Genomic DNA, 16,482 nt, shown 5'->3' with positions numbered 1-16,482 from the left:
AGCCGCTCAAACAAGCGCCGGGGGGACTACCTGCTCCCGCCTCCCCGCAGCCGGCTGTGCTGCCGCGCAGGCCTCACCGCCCCACTGTACTCCCATCGCTGGCCTAGCCATCTCTCTACTCACCCACACCTACTGTTATTCTTCGGCGACGGCAGACGAACCAGTAAACCCTCGTATAGTCGTACTCCCCTCCACGTGGGAAACAACTGCCGAGTCTTCCCTGCCTCCGTGTCGTCCCCTTCCTAGGCCCCGCCATCGTCCACCACCGTGGTGCTCTCGGCGCAGCGTGGTCAATGTGGTCAACGACCAACTTCCATCGGAAGAGTACTGTGCGTGGAGACGCTGACAGCTGGGTCCACGACCGCGGCAAGGAAGTGCCTCCTTATTACGCGCAAAATAATTATTCCTCCACTTGACAGCGGGGACCCACCGATGGGCCACCGAATTTCGCGAAAAAAATGTTCCCCCCCTGACTGCTGGGACCCACCAGCTACATCTTCGCACGCAAGGAAGTGCGTCCAGGCAAAAAAAAAACGATTCGTCCCCTGACTGCTGGGACCCACCAGCTACATCCTCACACGTAAGGAAGTGCGTCCGGGCAAAAAAAACGATTCGCCCCCTGACTACTGGGACCCACCAGCTACATCTTCGCAGGCAAGGAAGTGCCTGACATTCGGGACCCACCTGGTCGAAGCGTAAGTAGCGTTGTCATTCTGGTCGCGAACGTGTACGTACATACTGGTCGATGTAGAGGCGCGCACATGTCGTAGTAGAGGCGCGCACGTGTCGTAGTAGAGGCGCGCACGTAGCATGTACACGTACGTACAGCGGTGAGGGTGCAAGAAAGAAAATACGGCCACATACGTACATACGGGCAGGGTCTCGAACGCCTACTCGCGCATATGTACATGGCTGGGTCGGAACGGAGAAACAACATCGTCGTCGTGTTCATTGGGAACCAACCGGCTGGGTCGGAACAGAATGCGTGGTTGTGTTCATCGGGAGGGCTTGGACGGAACAGGCGATGGAAACAAGGCCTGGCGTACCGCACAATGGAGGAAACAGACCTCCTACGTTCGGAACGGGGTCCTGTTGATCGGGAGGGGTGTGGCGTACCGCAAAACGGAGGAAATGGACCTCCTACAGTCGAAATGGGGGGTCCTGTTGATCGGGAGGGGTGTGGCGTATCGCAAAACGGAAGAAATGGACCTCCTACGGTCGAAACAGGGCTCCTGTTGATCGGGAGGGATGTGGCATACCGCAAAACGGACGAAACGGACTTGTGTTGGAGCGCTACGGTCGAAACGGGGGTCCTGTTCATCGGGAGGGGTGTGGCGTATCGCAAAGCGGGACTCCACAGGATATTGTTCATCTCCACCGTCGACCTCCTCCAGCCTCCACGGGCTACCGTCGACCTCCTCGAGCCTCCACGGGCTCCTGTTCATCCAGCCTCCACCGCGTGCTACTCCACCGGCTACTGTTCAACCACCCCTCCATCGTCTACTGTTCATCCAGCCCTCCACCGTCTACTGTTCATCCAGCCCTCCACACCACGGGGTCCTGTTCAACCACCCCTCCACGGGCACCCCTCCACCGTCTACTTTTCATCTAGCCCTCCACACCACGGGGTCCTGTTCATCCAGAGGCAACGCCACCACTCACTGTTCATCCAACCCCCCCCCCCCCCGCGCGCGCGCAACGCTCACTGTTCATCCAATCGATCGGCTTCAGTTAGTAGCAGTAGCGAAGGAATCGCTCGATCGGGTTCAGTTAACAGCCATCGATCGATCGCTCGGGTTCAGTAACGCGTAGCCTGCAGTGCAATCGCTCGGGTTCAGTTAGAGCCCAACGCCTCGCTCGGGTTCAGTTAGAGCCAACGCCTCGCACACACGCGCGTATGTGTATGAGAGAAACGCGCATCGCTCGGCCCCCGACCTCCCACCGTAACCGGCAACTCCCTGAAATTTTCCTCCCCCTTGCTTCTACCATAGTTTTTTCCATCATGGACGGCCCAAAGAATGTCATGCAGCTGCGTCTCCGGCCCGCCCAGGATGAAAAGCCCATTTTCTGTCATGATTTTTGTCATAGAAGTAGGAGCCCGCCACATCTATGATGATATCGGGTTTTGTCACAATTATCGTCATAGAAGTGTCATATGTATGACAGAAAAAAAATCGTTCGGCCCAAGATGTCACGGATGTGTCTTTTTTTTGTAGTGCTACCTTCCATTGCATTGCTTCTAATTTGGTGAAATGTCTTCTGCTTAGTTTACACATCATAGTTTTGGTTATCTCTTCCTTCCTGTTTTTCGTACATATTACATCCTCCTATCATGTGGTTGTCTAACATCAAAGTTTAGTTCGTCTGCATCACGCATCAATTTGTTCTGAAGAACTAAATTGTTATTCGTTTTTCTTGTCGGCTTGACTTAACATGGCACAGAGAAAGATGAAGAAACACATAATGACAGGGAATGAGAAGCGGATGAATCATGCAGATTCTGCTGGTACTGATGGTGCAATAGAAGGTCAAAGTCCAGCGGAAAATTCTACAAACACGGCATCCCATGCTACATGAGCTGCAAAAAAAGCCAAACAGAAACAAATAGCTGCCACCAAACAAGCAGAGACAACCCTAGTTCTTGCAACACCTACCATAGTACTGCCAGCTGCACGAGTTACTCGTGCGTCAACTGAGCTAGCAGCACGTTCCCAAGCTCCCTTGCCACCTGACACTACTTCCCAAGCACTCTTGACACAAGACGAGTTGGCAAGATCAGATGAACCTTGTGAGCTTCAACAACAGGAAGGTAGTTGCTGGAGTCAAGTTACAGTTGCATGCTTCTTTATATGTAATCTCACAGTTTGATGTACACTAACACTTCCTATGTTCGTTGTTGTACTAACACCTAGGCGCAGGAGGAAACAAGCATCAGGGATAATGCTTGATAGGTTAACTAAATCTAGAGGAGGAAGAATGGAGATCTGTTTTGAGGCAGGTTTAAAAAGGCCACGTGATGCTACAGAGTCAGCCAAGTTAGTATCAGAGGCAGCGGTTGCCGTTAGGTGTCATGTACGTATCCTCCCAACATGGATTCAGTACAGGAATGACAAAGACGAAACCCAGTTCAACACCTTCCTCGACCATTTATCTTTAAGTATGGTTATGTATGGAAACTAGTAATATCGTCTTGCTCTGTCCCATACTTTCTAGGTTGCTGATAATGAGACTCCCATAATTTTCAACAGATAAGGTTCAAGTTGGATAGCCAAGATGATGCAACCAGACAAGCTTGCACCCATGTTTTCAAGTCTGCTCTGCGACAGTATCAGTATAACTTGAGAAAAACTCACTTTGAAGGCAAGGGTAACAGTGAACTTTCCCAAACATCTCAAGTGGAAGATATATCGGATGAAGACTGGAGGGGCCTCGTTAAACACTGGTCTGATCCGAAGTATCAGGTACATTATATATATATGTGATCATATCACATGTTGAAGTCCTATTTACGCATGTGCCACACGAATCTATCTTCTTGTAGGTGAACTGTTCAAAGAACAAGGCCAACCGTATGAAAGTGAAACTATAACAGATGACAGGATCTCATAGCTATATTGCACACTGCGAGGCTCTTGTAATTAGCTGTTGTTTCACTCTTTTTGCTGTACCATGTTATCAGATCTATATTGACTTGCTTCAAATGTAGAGGAAAGCCCGCAAGGACCAAAAAGTACCTGAACCAAATGCTGTGGAAATCTTCAAGGACTGTCACACCAGCAAGAAGAAGGGCATGACTACACCAGTCAAAGCCGCTATTGTAAGTCCTTAATCCTCGTGCCTTTTAACTACTACTTACTCTGACTTATGCCTTGAACTGCATGGTTTGCAGCCAATGTCTATTACTCTTTTCAATTTTATACACAATTGTCTTAGCGTATCATTGCACCTTACAAGGTTTAAAAGAGAGGAGTGATGTTCCTTTGATCTTGACCCATAATCTAGTTCCGTGTTGGACTTGCCCACACAACGTTACAATTGCCTGTTTGTCTATTCTCAGTTGTTTTGTGATATGAATGATGTCATACTATGCTCACCATATTATAAACTTCGACTCTTTATCCTTAGCCCTCAATACAATGTGAAGAAATAGACAATACATTAGCGATGGTACATGGTCATATGTTTGGAACCTGGTTTTATTATGTACTTTGCAATAAAATACAACTAATATTTTACATGGGTTCACCAGAATAAGTTCTGTATATAGACCAAAGCTATTTTTTTTGGTTTTGATGCCTCCTTAATATCATCTGTTCTGGTACTACTAATGTAAAAACTCAACTTTTCAGCGAGCTATGGAAAAATGGTGGAACCGCCACCTTCAGAAGGTGGTGAGGCAACTATAACCACAATGTCAGCTCTTGCTGCAGTGGGTCAGTACCTGTCCACTAACAGTGCCAAAAGCACATTCCTGCGTAATACTGGGTTGGTTGTTAAGGTAATCTTGTCCAAACTGCCTCATGATCAAGATATGCAAGCTCAAAGCAATGTTGTATCTGCGCTCCAGACACAAGTCTATTCCCTAACAGAGACCCCTTGTGAAACAAGGAGAGACATTGTTCGATGTCGTCAAGATATGCATGGTTTTGAAACCAGACTATCAGACATTTGCTATGTTGTTCAGGAGCCGAGAAGAAATGAAGGCAAGGGTTAGGGTGCTCCATCAGACAATACAACATGAAAACATAACAGTCAGGTCAAATGAACTGAGCTTCTGAACTTCTGGTGGTGCATTTATCTGCTAGACTGTTAAGTTTTATGCCAACCTTCCTTTTGTTATATAGTTGTAATGTGTTTTGGTGTGATTCAAAATTTAGTCTTAACGTGCAGCCACCGGTTGAAGAAAACAACAAGCCATTTTTGTATAGTGTAGGGTGTTCCCTATATCTGCACTGGTGGCGATCTTTGATGCCGAGTGGATGTAATCTGTGCAATCGCCTTAATAGACTAGTGTTAGGTTCGGCCTTATTTATTTCCTAGTCTTCTTTTTCCCTGATTTGCTAGTGGCCGCAACAACCATGGGCCATATACGGGCCGTAGGATCCATGGGTCTCCTACGGGACATCGATAAATGGGCCTCCAACTGGGTCGTAGAATCGGTGGGCCTCGGGCCGTCGGATAAATGGGTCTACATGGGCCATAAACAGGCGTAATTGGTATCAACCCAGCACGGTAACGGGCCGTTAACAGGCCGGAGGACAGCAAAGGCTTAATTCTGTCACTGGCATAACGGGTCGTTAATGGGCCAGAATATAGGACGGGCTGGAAATGGCGCAACGGGTTAACAGGCTAGAAACGGGCCGACTCTTGCCATGGGCCGAATTTGGCCCATTAGGGGAACAGGCTAGTAACGGGCCGGAAGTAATCGAGGGCAGGAAAGGAGCCCAAGAACGTATGGGCCGTCAATAGGACGAAAGCTACATGGGCTGGAAACGGCCCATGTGAATCACGGGCCGTTAACGGTTACAAAGAACATTACTGTTCATTATGGGCTAGAGTCACCGTGGGCCTCTAAAGGGCCTAAAGATATGAAGGCCTCATATGGGTCGAAAGACGTCATGGGCCATACATGGGCCGAAAGTGAAATGGGTTGGTGTTATATTTGACGGCCCACATGACGTTGTTGGGCCGATTTCCTTTAGGGCCTAACGGTCCGTGAGTTACCGGGGCATAAAATGGGCTATTTGCGAAGAGACCGTTAACAGGCTTTTCATGGGCCAGCCCGTTAACTTTTGACCAAGTCAAACGGGCCGGCTTTGAAAGCTAAATGGGCCAGTGGTGGGTTGTGGCACGTGTCGACATATCATAGGCGCCTATCTGACCCACTGACGAGCTGATACATGTTTCGTCCGGCCAATAAGAATTTTACACGTGGAAATTTCCTATTGGTCAGGGCTGTTAACGGGTTATTGGATCCAAAACCTGACCCGATAGCTTAACGGCGTTCCGTTATGGTGGATGCCATGTGTCGGTCACCCTTGACGAAAGCACTTCTGTGACGCGCGATTTATCGTCATGGAAGTGGACACTTCCGTGATGATAATTTTGGTAATGTCATGGAACACTTCTACGACAGCACGTGTATGACTATCTTGATTCTGTCATAAAATCGTCATGGATGTACATGTATGACAAAAAACGCGACCTACTATGACAAACATGTATCATCACGGAAGTTTATTTTTTTGTAGTGCCCCAAGATAGGATCTCGCAGGTACAGAAGGTTGCGGCGGTGGAAAAGTGGTTTCGTGGCTCCCCCTGATGTTTCTAGGGTATAAGAGTATATATAGGCAAAAGAAGTACGTCGATTAGGCATGACTCTAATATCACTATCTTCATATCTCAAAACAATCACAAAAAATCAAACTTCTCATAGTATTCAATGCACTTTATATGAAAGTTTTTATTATACCCATCTTGGATGCCCATCATATTAGGACTAATTTTATAACCAAAGAAAATTACCATAATGTTCTAAAAGACTCTCAAAATAATATAAGTGAAGCATGAGAGATCAACAATTTCTAGAAAATAAAACCACCGCTGTGCTCTAAAAAGATATAAGTGAAGTACTAGAGCAAAATTGTCTAGCTCAAAAGATATAAGTGAAGCACATAGAGTATTCTACTAAATCACGATTCATGTGTGTGTGTCTCCCAAAAGGTGTGTACAGCAAAGATTATTGTGGTAAACTAAAAAAAAGACTCAAATCATACAAGACGCATCAAACAAAACACATATCATGTGGTGAATAAAAATATAGCCTCAAGTAAAGTTACCGATAGATGAAGATGAAAGAGGGGATGCCTTCCACGGCATCCCCAAGCTTAGGCTTTTTGTTGTAATTAAATTTTACCTTGGGGTGCCTTGGGCATCCCCAAGCTTAGGCTATTGCCACTCCTTATTCCAAAATCCATCAAATCCTTACACAAAAATTGAAAACTTCAGAACACAAAACTTCAACAGAAAACCTCATGAGCTCCGTTAGTATAAGAAAATAAATCTCTACTCTAAGGTACTTTAATTAACTCATTCTTTGTTTATATTGGTGTAAAAACCTACTGTATTCCAACTTCTCTATGGTTCATACCCCCCGATACTACTCATAGATTCATCAAAATAAGCACACAACACATGAAAACCAGAATCTATCAAAAACAGAACAGTCTGCTGTAATATGTAACTTTCGAATGCTTCTGTAACTCCAAAAATTCTGAAATAAATTGGTGGACGTGAGGAATTTTTCTATTAATCTTCTGCAAAAATAATCAACCCAAAAGCACTCTTTTGTAAAAAATGACAGCTATTCTCGTGAGTGCAAAAGTTTCTATTTTTTACAGCAAGATCGCATTGACTTCACCCAAGTCTTCCCAAAGGTTCTACTTGGCACAAACACTAATTAAAACATAAAACCACATCTAACCAGAGGCTAGATGAGTTATTTATTACTAAACAAGAGGAAAAGGTAAAGAACAAAAATAAAATTGGGTTGCCTCCCAACAAGCGCTATCGTTTAACGCCCCTAGCTAGGCATAAAAACACGATCTAGGTATTGCCATCTTTGGTATGAAATCCATAAGTGGCTCTCATAATAGATTCATAAGGTAATTTATATTTCTTCCTAGGAAAGTGTTCCATGCCCTTCCTTAACGGAAATTGGAATGTAATGTTTCCTTCTTTCATATCAATAATTGCACCAATCGTTCTAAGGAAAGGTCTACCAAGAATAATAGGACATGTAGGATTGCAATCTATATCAAGAACAATGAAATCTACGGGCACATAATTCCTATTTGCAACAATAAGAACATCATTAATCCTTCCCATAGGTTTCTTAGTGGTGGAATCCGCAAGATGCAAATTTAAAGAACAATCATCAAATTCACGGAAACCTAGCACATCACACAAAATTTTTGGGATCATGGAAAAAATAGCATCAAACAAAGCATAACATTCATAATCTTTAATCTTAATCTTAATAGTAGGTTCCCACTCATCATAAAGTTTTGTAGGGATTGCAACTTCTAGTTCAAGCTTTTCTTCAAAAGATTGCATCATAGCATCAATGATATGTTTAGTACAAGCTTTGTTTTGATTACAAGCATGAGGAAAATTTAACACGGATTGCAACAAGGAAATACAATCTATCAAAGAGCAATTATCATAATTAAATTCCTTGAAATCCAAAATAGTGGGTTCATTGCTACTTAAAGTTTTGACCTCTTCAATCCCACTTTTATCAATTTTTGCATCTAGATCTAAAAACTCCGAATCATTGGGACGTCTTTTAAGTAAAGGATACTCATCTTCAGTCCCATCTTTATCAAGATTCATATTGGAAAACAAAGATTTAATAGGAGTTACATCAATCACTTTTAGATCTTCATTATTATTATGTAGAGCCTCCGGTTTACCGGCCATCTTATTAACTAAGGTGGCTTGTTTATCAGAAATTTGGCCTACTAGATTTTCAAGATGAGAAAACTAAAATTTCAAACCATAAAATTCCTTAGACATATCATCGAGCTCTTTATTCATGTATTCCATAAAAATCTTTTGTTCTTTAAGCTAGTTTCTAAAGAAGTTATTATGCTCGAATTGCAAAGACATAAAACTTCTAACGTTGTTTTCAATTTCTTCCAACCTCCTAAGGTGAGGATCAATGCTTTTGGCAGAGCCATCAAACCAAACAGGCACACCAACACACAAGCACACAAGAAGCAAGCAAAAAGAGACGAACGGAAGAGGGGCGAAGAAAAGGCAAAGGTTTTCTAAAATCGTTTAAGAAGTGGGTGAGAGGAAAACGAGAGGCGAATGGTGAATAATATAATGTAAGGGAGAAGAGTTTATGATGGGTACTTGGTATGGCTCGAGTTGGCGTAGATCTCCCCGACAACGGCGCCAGAAATCCTTCTTGCTACCTCTTGAGCTTGCGTTGATTTTTCCTTGAAGAGGAAAGGGTGATGCAGCAAAGTAGCATAAGTATTTCCCTCAATTTTGAGAACCAAGGTATCAATCCAGTAGGAGACGACATACAAGTCACCGAATACCTGCACAAACAATCAAGAACTTGCAACCAACGCGATAAAGGGGTTGTCAATCCCTTCATGGTCACTCACAAAAGTGAGATCTGATAGAGATAGATAAACGGTAAAGTAAATATTTTTGGTATTGTTGGTTGTATATATTGGAAAGTAAAGATTGCAAAATAATAGATCGGAAACTAGCAAGATGTAAACGAGATTAAATAATATGGAAAGAGACCCGGGGGCCATAGGTTTCACTAGTGGCTTCTCTCGAGATAGCATGTATTATTACAGTGGGTGAACAAATTACTGCCGAGCAATTGATAGAAAAGTGCATAATTATGATGGCATCTAAGGCAATGACCATGAACATAGGCATCACGTCCGTGTCAAGTAGACCGACTTCTGCCTGCATCTACTACTATTACTCCACACATCGACCGATATACAGCATGCATCTAGAATATTAAGTTCATAAAGAACGGAGTAACGCATTAAGCAAGATGACATGATGTTGAGGAATTAACTCAAGCAATATGATGAAAATCCCATCTTGTTATCCTCGATGGCAACAATACAATACGTGCCTTGCTGCCCCTACTATCACTGGGAAAGGACACCGCAAGATTGAACACAAAGCTAAGCACTTCTCCCATGGCAAGAAAGATCAATCTAGTAAGCCAAACTAAACCGATAATTCAAAGAGACTTGCAAAGATATCAAATCATGCATATAAGAATTCAGAGAAGAACCAAATAATATTCATAGATAATCTTGATCATAAATCCACAATTCATCGGATCTCGGCAAACACACCGCAAAAGAGTATTACATCAAATAGATCTCCAAGAACATCGAGAAGAACTTTGTATTGAGAATCAAAGAAAGAGAAGAAGCCATCTAGCTAATAACTATGGACCCGAAGGTCTGTGGTAAACTACTCACGCTTAATCGGATAGGTAATGGTGTTGATGTAGAAGCCCTCCGTGATCGAATCCCCCTCCGGCAGATCGCCGGAAAGGCCCCAAGATGGGATCTCACGGGTACAGAAGGTTGCAGGGGTGGAAAAGTGGTTTCGTGGCTCCCCGAATATTTTCAGGGTATAAGAGTATATATAGGCGAAGGAACTAGGTCAGGGGAGCTACGAGGGGCCCATGAGGGTGGGGGCACGCCTACCCCCCCGGGCGCGCCCTCCTACCTCGTGGCCGCCTCGTTGCCTCTCCGACTTCATCTCCAAGTCTTCTGGTTTGCTTTTGGTCCAAGAAAGATCATCGCGAATGTTTTATTCCGTTTGGATTCCGTTTGGTATTCCTTTTCTGCAAAACTCTAAAATAGGCAAAAATAACAGAAACTGGCACTAGGCCCTTGGTTAATAGGTTAGTCCCAAAAATAATATAAAATAGCTTATTAAAGCCCATTAAACATCCAAAATAGATAGTATAATAGCATGGAACAATCAAAAATTATAGATATGTTGGAGACGTATCAATCTCCCCACATGGAAGATGGAAGTTGTGCGTCTCTGGCCGCCACCGGTTGATCAAAGTCGTGAGAGCTGAGTGGACGAGCATCGGCGGCTTACGCTTGAACTGCAGGATGAAACCCAATAGTCGGGCTCTGCTGTAGAACGGTGTGTACTGCTCGTCATAGTCCATCTTAACGCTCGTCTTGTGAGCCCTCATCGCAGTGACGGGAGCATCTGTGAAAATCAAGAACCAAAGCATAATTAGCATAGACATAATAGTTAGCAATTTGCTTTCATCAATTCGAAAGATTTGGTCTAAGAATGGTAATTACCACTCCATTCTCAATGAAACGGGCATGATGACCCTTGTCGAACTTAGTGTCAAGCATGGCGTACTTAATGCCGATGTCGTCCGCAAGAGGTGGCCTCCTAAAAAAGTTGCATAAACATAAGCATAAGCATATTAAAAGAATTTTTAACATGAACTAGGATTCATCATGAACTAGGAAACATATAGATGCATTACAAAGGTTCATCACATCCAAAAAAACCTATGAGTTCAATCTTTGAATAAGCATATCAAGATGCAATCACCAAAGTTTAAAAAATAAATAAAATACATATATCAAGATGCAATCACCAAGGTTCAAATGCATAATATCATATCATATTTCTCCAACAACATCAAACATGCATCATATCATATTTTTTTTCAAAAACAAAAACCATGAAGTAAGGTTCATGTTGAGGGGTTAACCATTTTTACTCCAATAAAATCCACTACTCGCATCATATAACATCCACATGCATCCTATGTCAAAACAAATAGCTCCAATATTCATCATATCATAAGTTTTTTTAACACAAAAAATTATGAACTAAAGGTTCATCTTGAGGGTTCAACATTTTTTTTCCAACTACATCCACTACTTGCATCATAGCATATCAACATGTATCATCATATCACGACAAATTCCTCCAACGTGCATCATATACAAACAATCCTCCACAAAAAATATGAACTAGGGTTCATCTTCACACAACCATACCAACTAGTCACTAGAGTTCATATCTAACACAATATAACATCTAGAATCAACCTTAATCAATCTTAAGGTTCAAAAAAATCAAATCTATTTCAAAAAGGGGAGTAATTTGAATCAAATAATGCGATGAATCGGAAGCTATTTGACTAAAACTAATTAGAGGGATCGAATGAGCTTATTTTTCTCTTTTGGGGGTCATCTCGATCTGCAAAAACGATGAAGAAACGAAAAAAAATCAGAGGGGGAGGTGGAGGAGATGAGAGAGGAGCGAGAGAGGCAGTTCCTCTCTGTTCTTCGGGGTTGGGGCGGGTGGGTGTGAGGGAGAGAAGAGGGTGGGCCGGCGGCCGCACCAAATAACTGTTCGCACCATGCCGTCAGGGTTCGTGGCACCCTACCGCCAGGACCAACGGCGGTAGGGTGGCAACGGAGGGGGACGACGGTCATTTTACGCTGCTGACATGGACTAGTTTTCTACCGCCAGGCCCGTGGCGGTAGGCTAAGCCTACCGCCGCGCCCTCCGGCGATAGAAAAAGTCAGATTTCACAAAAAAGAAATCAAACAGGAATCAGATCCCGAATTTAGACCATAAAAGAGTCGAAACACAAAATTTTGCCTACACTGGCTTCGTCAGACTTTGCGGCAGCGAATACCAAAAACATATTGTCCTGTCGGCGGAGGAGAAGTTGAGAGCCCTGGTGCTTGGCGCCAAATACTCCAATGGCACTGCTCCCAACGGGACGACTGCGACGCCCAACGCACCCCAATCAGACCGGCTCCACCGCGACCACCCGCCGAACGCCGATGCCACCTGCCGCGCCAAAACCCAACCAAACCTCTACACAATGGTCGCAAAGCAGCCCCACCGCTAGTAATATTCTCGCAGCAGCGCCCTACGGAGCCTACAACACTCTATCACTCCGTCTTCCTCTGCTTTACCGCTTTTCTATTCTTGTCTCGTATCCACTCTAGCGCCGGAAGGAATCCGTCGAGCCAGAGCAGAGCTGCCTTGTCAGTTTGTCACTGACGACGAGCCTGCTCTGCTCGGACGCCAAAAATTGCAGGCCTACAGCCAACGACATTGCAATTCATGAACGGATGCGCAAGAATCCGACGGATGAATCTAATGATGCAACGCAAGTTTAACATGAGATGAGAACGCAAGAGGGATGATTGCGAATTATGGTCCGAGCTGACGGCTGTAGTCGATTTGCATTGTCAGACGCCATCAAAGAGTAGTACTACAAGCACTCGATTACAAATCACGCGACGACAGAGCTGAGCTCCGGCAAGCTCCCCCACCGTGATGCACTTGATGTCGCTTCTTGTCGGCGGTACAGACAGAGTGACGATGGATCCATGACCGACCCAGCGCCGGAGGTGACAGCGGCCTGGTTTGGCTAGGGCTCTCCGGCCCGCGACAGCCGGGACGGCGCGCGGCAGGTGGGGCAGGACGCGCGCGCCGCGAGCCACCCGTCCACGCAGGCCCCGTGGAAGCCGTGGCCGCACGCCGGGAGCACGCGGACGCGCTCGCCGTCCGCCAGCTCCGACAGGCAGATGGCGCATTCCGCGTCGCCCCATCCGCCGGCCAACTGAACGCCCGCCCCTGGGCCGGCCTCCACAGAGAATTCGGCGGCCGCGGCGTCGGACGGAGGCTTCGGCGGCTGTGGCTGCCCCTGCGCCTGCGCCCGCGCACGAGCGGCGCGGCGGCGGGCGAGGCGGCGGAGGAGGAAGCGGGCGGCGGCGTGGAGGGAGAAAGCGAGGAGGGAGACGCAGGCGAGGATGATGAGGATGGTGGCCACGTTGGAGAAGAATGCCCGGGAGCTGGAGTAGGGGCCCCAGGCGTCGCCGGTGGCGTGGGGCAGGGGCGGAGATGAGATGACCATGGTCGCCGCCGTGGCGTTCATGGGGGGCGAGGCGGTGTGGTTGGCCCGGCGTGCCATGGCCTCGGTCTCTGGAGAGTGCTGTCGACGGCTTGGAGTGGGAGTCGACAGTGAATGAGTGAAGGAGGGCGAGCCTGCAAGGAGACGTCGTTGTCTGGGTTTGGCAATGGCCTTGGCTTTTTGTATGGTTTCTTTCTTTTCTTTCCTCGGAGCTGACGGGCTGCTACTCAGAGTGAGAGTGGAGTAGTACTAGTAGGCCTGAATGACCATGCATGATCAAGCATGCGTGCACGAAGATGCCTTGCGCCATACCTCACCTCATGCAGGCTCGCTTGTTTAGAAAACGGACTCTGAATGCATGTTCCATCAGAATTCAGATTCAGAGTATAGAGTACATGCCCTACTTCCTAGACCAACTGATGGATGCCGTTACTTAGAGCTACGTTTTAGTCCCATGACTAAAAGTAGTGGGACTAAAACTTGCTAGTCTCACCCATGCTTGGATCCAAATACTAAAAAGACTAAAATCTAGTTATTGAGCATTTATTATCCTCCAAACCCTTCAATCCAGAACTAAGGAGAGGAATTAAATGAGGAGAGAGAGAGCTAATACATATTTTAGTAGGTTTCTCATGACTAAAAGATTTTAGCCTCAAGACTAGTCCTAGCCTCTCTTTAGTCAGGGGTGCTTGGAACTTTAGCCTCTAAAAAAGACTATTTTTAGTCAGACTAAAAATAGTCCCTTGTATCCAAGCACCCTTTTACTTAACTCTGGTCGATGTTCTTCCCCTGGTAGTACCAAGAAGGTTAATGCTCGCTTTTAAAGTTTCTTGCCCCTCGTCACCTCATCGAGCGTATCAAAAAGACGAGCAGGCGTTGTCTTGGCGCAATCCCCAAGAGCCGCAAAGCCCCAGGTGTTCAATCCTCTGTGTGAGTCTGTTTGATGTTTTACTCTACTTAAGGTGCAGCAGTAATTTGTTTTAACCTCTAGGATTTTCTCCCTCCCCGGCAAAAATCGGAGACCATTAGCATGGTTATTATGTATACAGTATACTACAGTAATTTTCACGTATCACATTAGGACATTTTCACTTGCTCGTAAAGTTTGCCACATAAGCATGATTAGGACATTTTCATGATTTGTAGCACCCAAAATCCCGCCGAGCGTCTGCGTATTTCTCACTCTGTCCCGTCCACTGGCTCTGTATCCGCCCGGAGCCCATATACGGGAATCGAATTAGCCCAACCTGACTCTGACTGTAGATGCCGTGACAAAAAATGGTTGGTCACAGCTCCAACGTTGTGACGTTTACATGTCGTTGCCTTTGACTGCGCAAAAAAAGTCCCTGATGTGCAAGAAAGTCATATAAAAGTACGCCATCACCTATTTTAACTGACTGCAAGTCTGCAGCATGCATGCAGAGCAGCCAGAAGGTAGGGAAAATCGATGAGCGACATCATCACTTGGGGGTTAAGAGCAACTCCAATGGACCGACCCAAATAAACATGCATTTCGCCTGTTTTTTGTCCCTTTGAATCGGTCGAACGGACGTCCGCGTTCAATTTTTAATTTGGGTCTGCATGTACGCTCAACGGGTGGCTTGACGCATTTTCGCCATGTTCACCCTGACATTTTTGTCGAACAAGTAGCAGGCACCGGGATTGGCAGCGGCTAGACGGCCTGAACGAGGGTCGCCTGCGGAGACGAGCACCAAAGGGGAGAGGGACGAGCTCCCGTGGCCCCGCTCACTCGCTCGCGCTCCCGCTCACGCCCGTCGTCCCCCGCAGCTCGCCGCGGTGCCGCGTCTGCTCGTGCGCCTCGCCGTGCCCCCGCTCTACAGCGACCCGCGCATCCCCGCGTTGGCCGCGGTCGCGCTCCTCGTCCTGCTCGACGCCACGCTGCTGGCCCTCTCGGGCCTCTTCCTGCTGCCCGGGGATGCGGAGCTCCATTTCGCCGGCGGTTACATCCAAGCAGGCACCGCCGGGCGCGCGACCAGGAGCAGCTGGGCGAGCGCGGCGCGGGGCACTGTGGTGCTTCGGCTCGAGCAGCTGCGACGGTCGGGCGCGGGGGAGGGGAGGCGAGGCGAGGCCGGCTGCCGGCGTGCGTGTACAGGGCCTCCTGGGATGGGCAGAGAAAAAGGAGGAGAGGTGGGAGGTGGTGAGTCTGCCAGGTGGGCCAGCCTCGCATGCAGCGGATGAGGAGGACGCAAAGAGCGCCCGCTTTGTGTCAGCCTTGGACCTAAATGCAACCCAAATTTGCGTCTGAAATGGGTCCGCGCGGACATAAAGCGGACAGAAAATAAAAATGGGTCAGCGCGTTGGGTAGTGTTTTTTGTCCGCGCAGACTCAAATAAACATGCGCAGATGAAATGGGTTCGCCCGTTGAAGTTGCTCTACCGTTGGAGTTGCTCTAACTTCAACGCATGGACGCAAACGAACTGTCGTTTTGTTTGATTTGTATCCGTTTGGGTCGATAAAACAGTAAGTTGTGTCTGGTTTTTGTCGTCCGGCCGTCGGTGTGGCCAACCAGCCATCTTAAAATATTGTCTGCATTTAGACTTTAAAATTTTGACCAAAAAATACATTGCAAGTAATTTAAATTTATATATATTAAAACTTAAACCTCTACAAAGTCTCATGACCGCACATTCAAACTAAACTTAAAATTAAAAAAGCAGAAAAACTAGATGGCCGTCGTCGCCATGGCCGTATTCGTATCTAGTCGCCGTTGTTCTCATCTTCGTCACCATGGGGAGGTCAACGCAGGAAGGGGCGCCTTCACTACTTCTAGCCCTAGGGGGGCGGTGACCATGTGTCCGCGCCCACCCACACGTGCGACACAGATACATACTTTGGTGTGCAGGGCATCGTGTCCGTCCACGACCAGGACCGCGCCACCAAGGGCAGGTTCCCGGGAGGGCTCCTACAACAACTCCTCCTTCACCTCCTCCTTGACCTGCAGCTTGGGGATGGCAACGTTGCCAGGCCGGCAGTGCCAGCATCTC

General features: G+C 46.6%; 1 protein-coding gene across 1 annotated transcript; it reads right to left on the bottom strand.

Moving 5' to 3' along the window:
- Window positions 1-12,764: 12,764 nt before the first annotated feature.
- On the bottom strand, window positions 12,765-13,738 carry LOC123134351 (RING-H2 finger protein ATL79-like). The gene has a single exon (XM_044553620.1). It carries the CDS (start codon window positions 13,535-13,537, stop codon window positions 12,995-12,997), a length of 543 nt encoding a protein of 180 aa, XP_044409555.1. The 5' UTR covers window positions 13,538-13,738; the 3' UTR covers window positions 12,765-12,994.
- Window positions 13,739-16,482: the final 2,744 nt, after the last annotated feature.

Source organism: Triticum aestivum, chromosome 6B, assembly GCF_018294505.1.
Source record: "Triticum aestivum cultivar Chinese Spring chromosome 6B, IWGSC CS RefSeq v2.1, whole genome shotgun sequence".
Taxonomy (NCBI): Eukaryota; Viridiplantae; Streptophyta; class Magnoliopsida; order Poales; family Poaceae; genus Triticum; species Triticum aestivum.
This window is presented reverse-complemented; position numbering and strand designations above follow the sequence as displayed.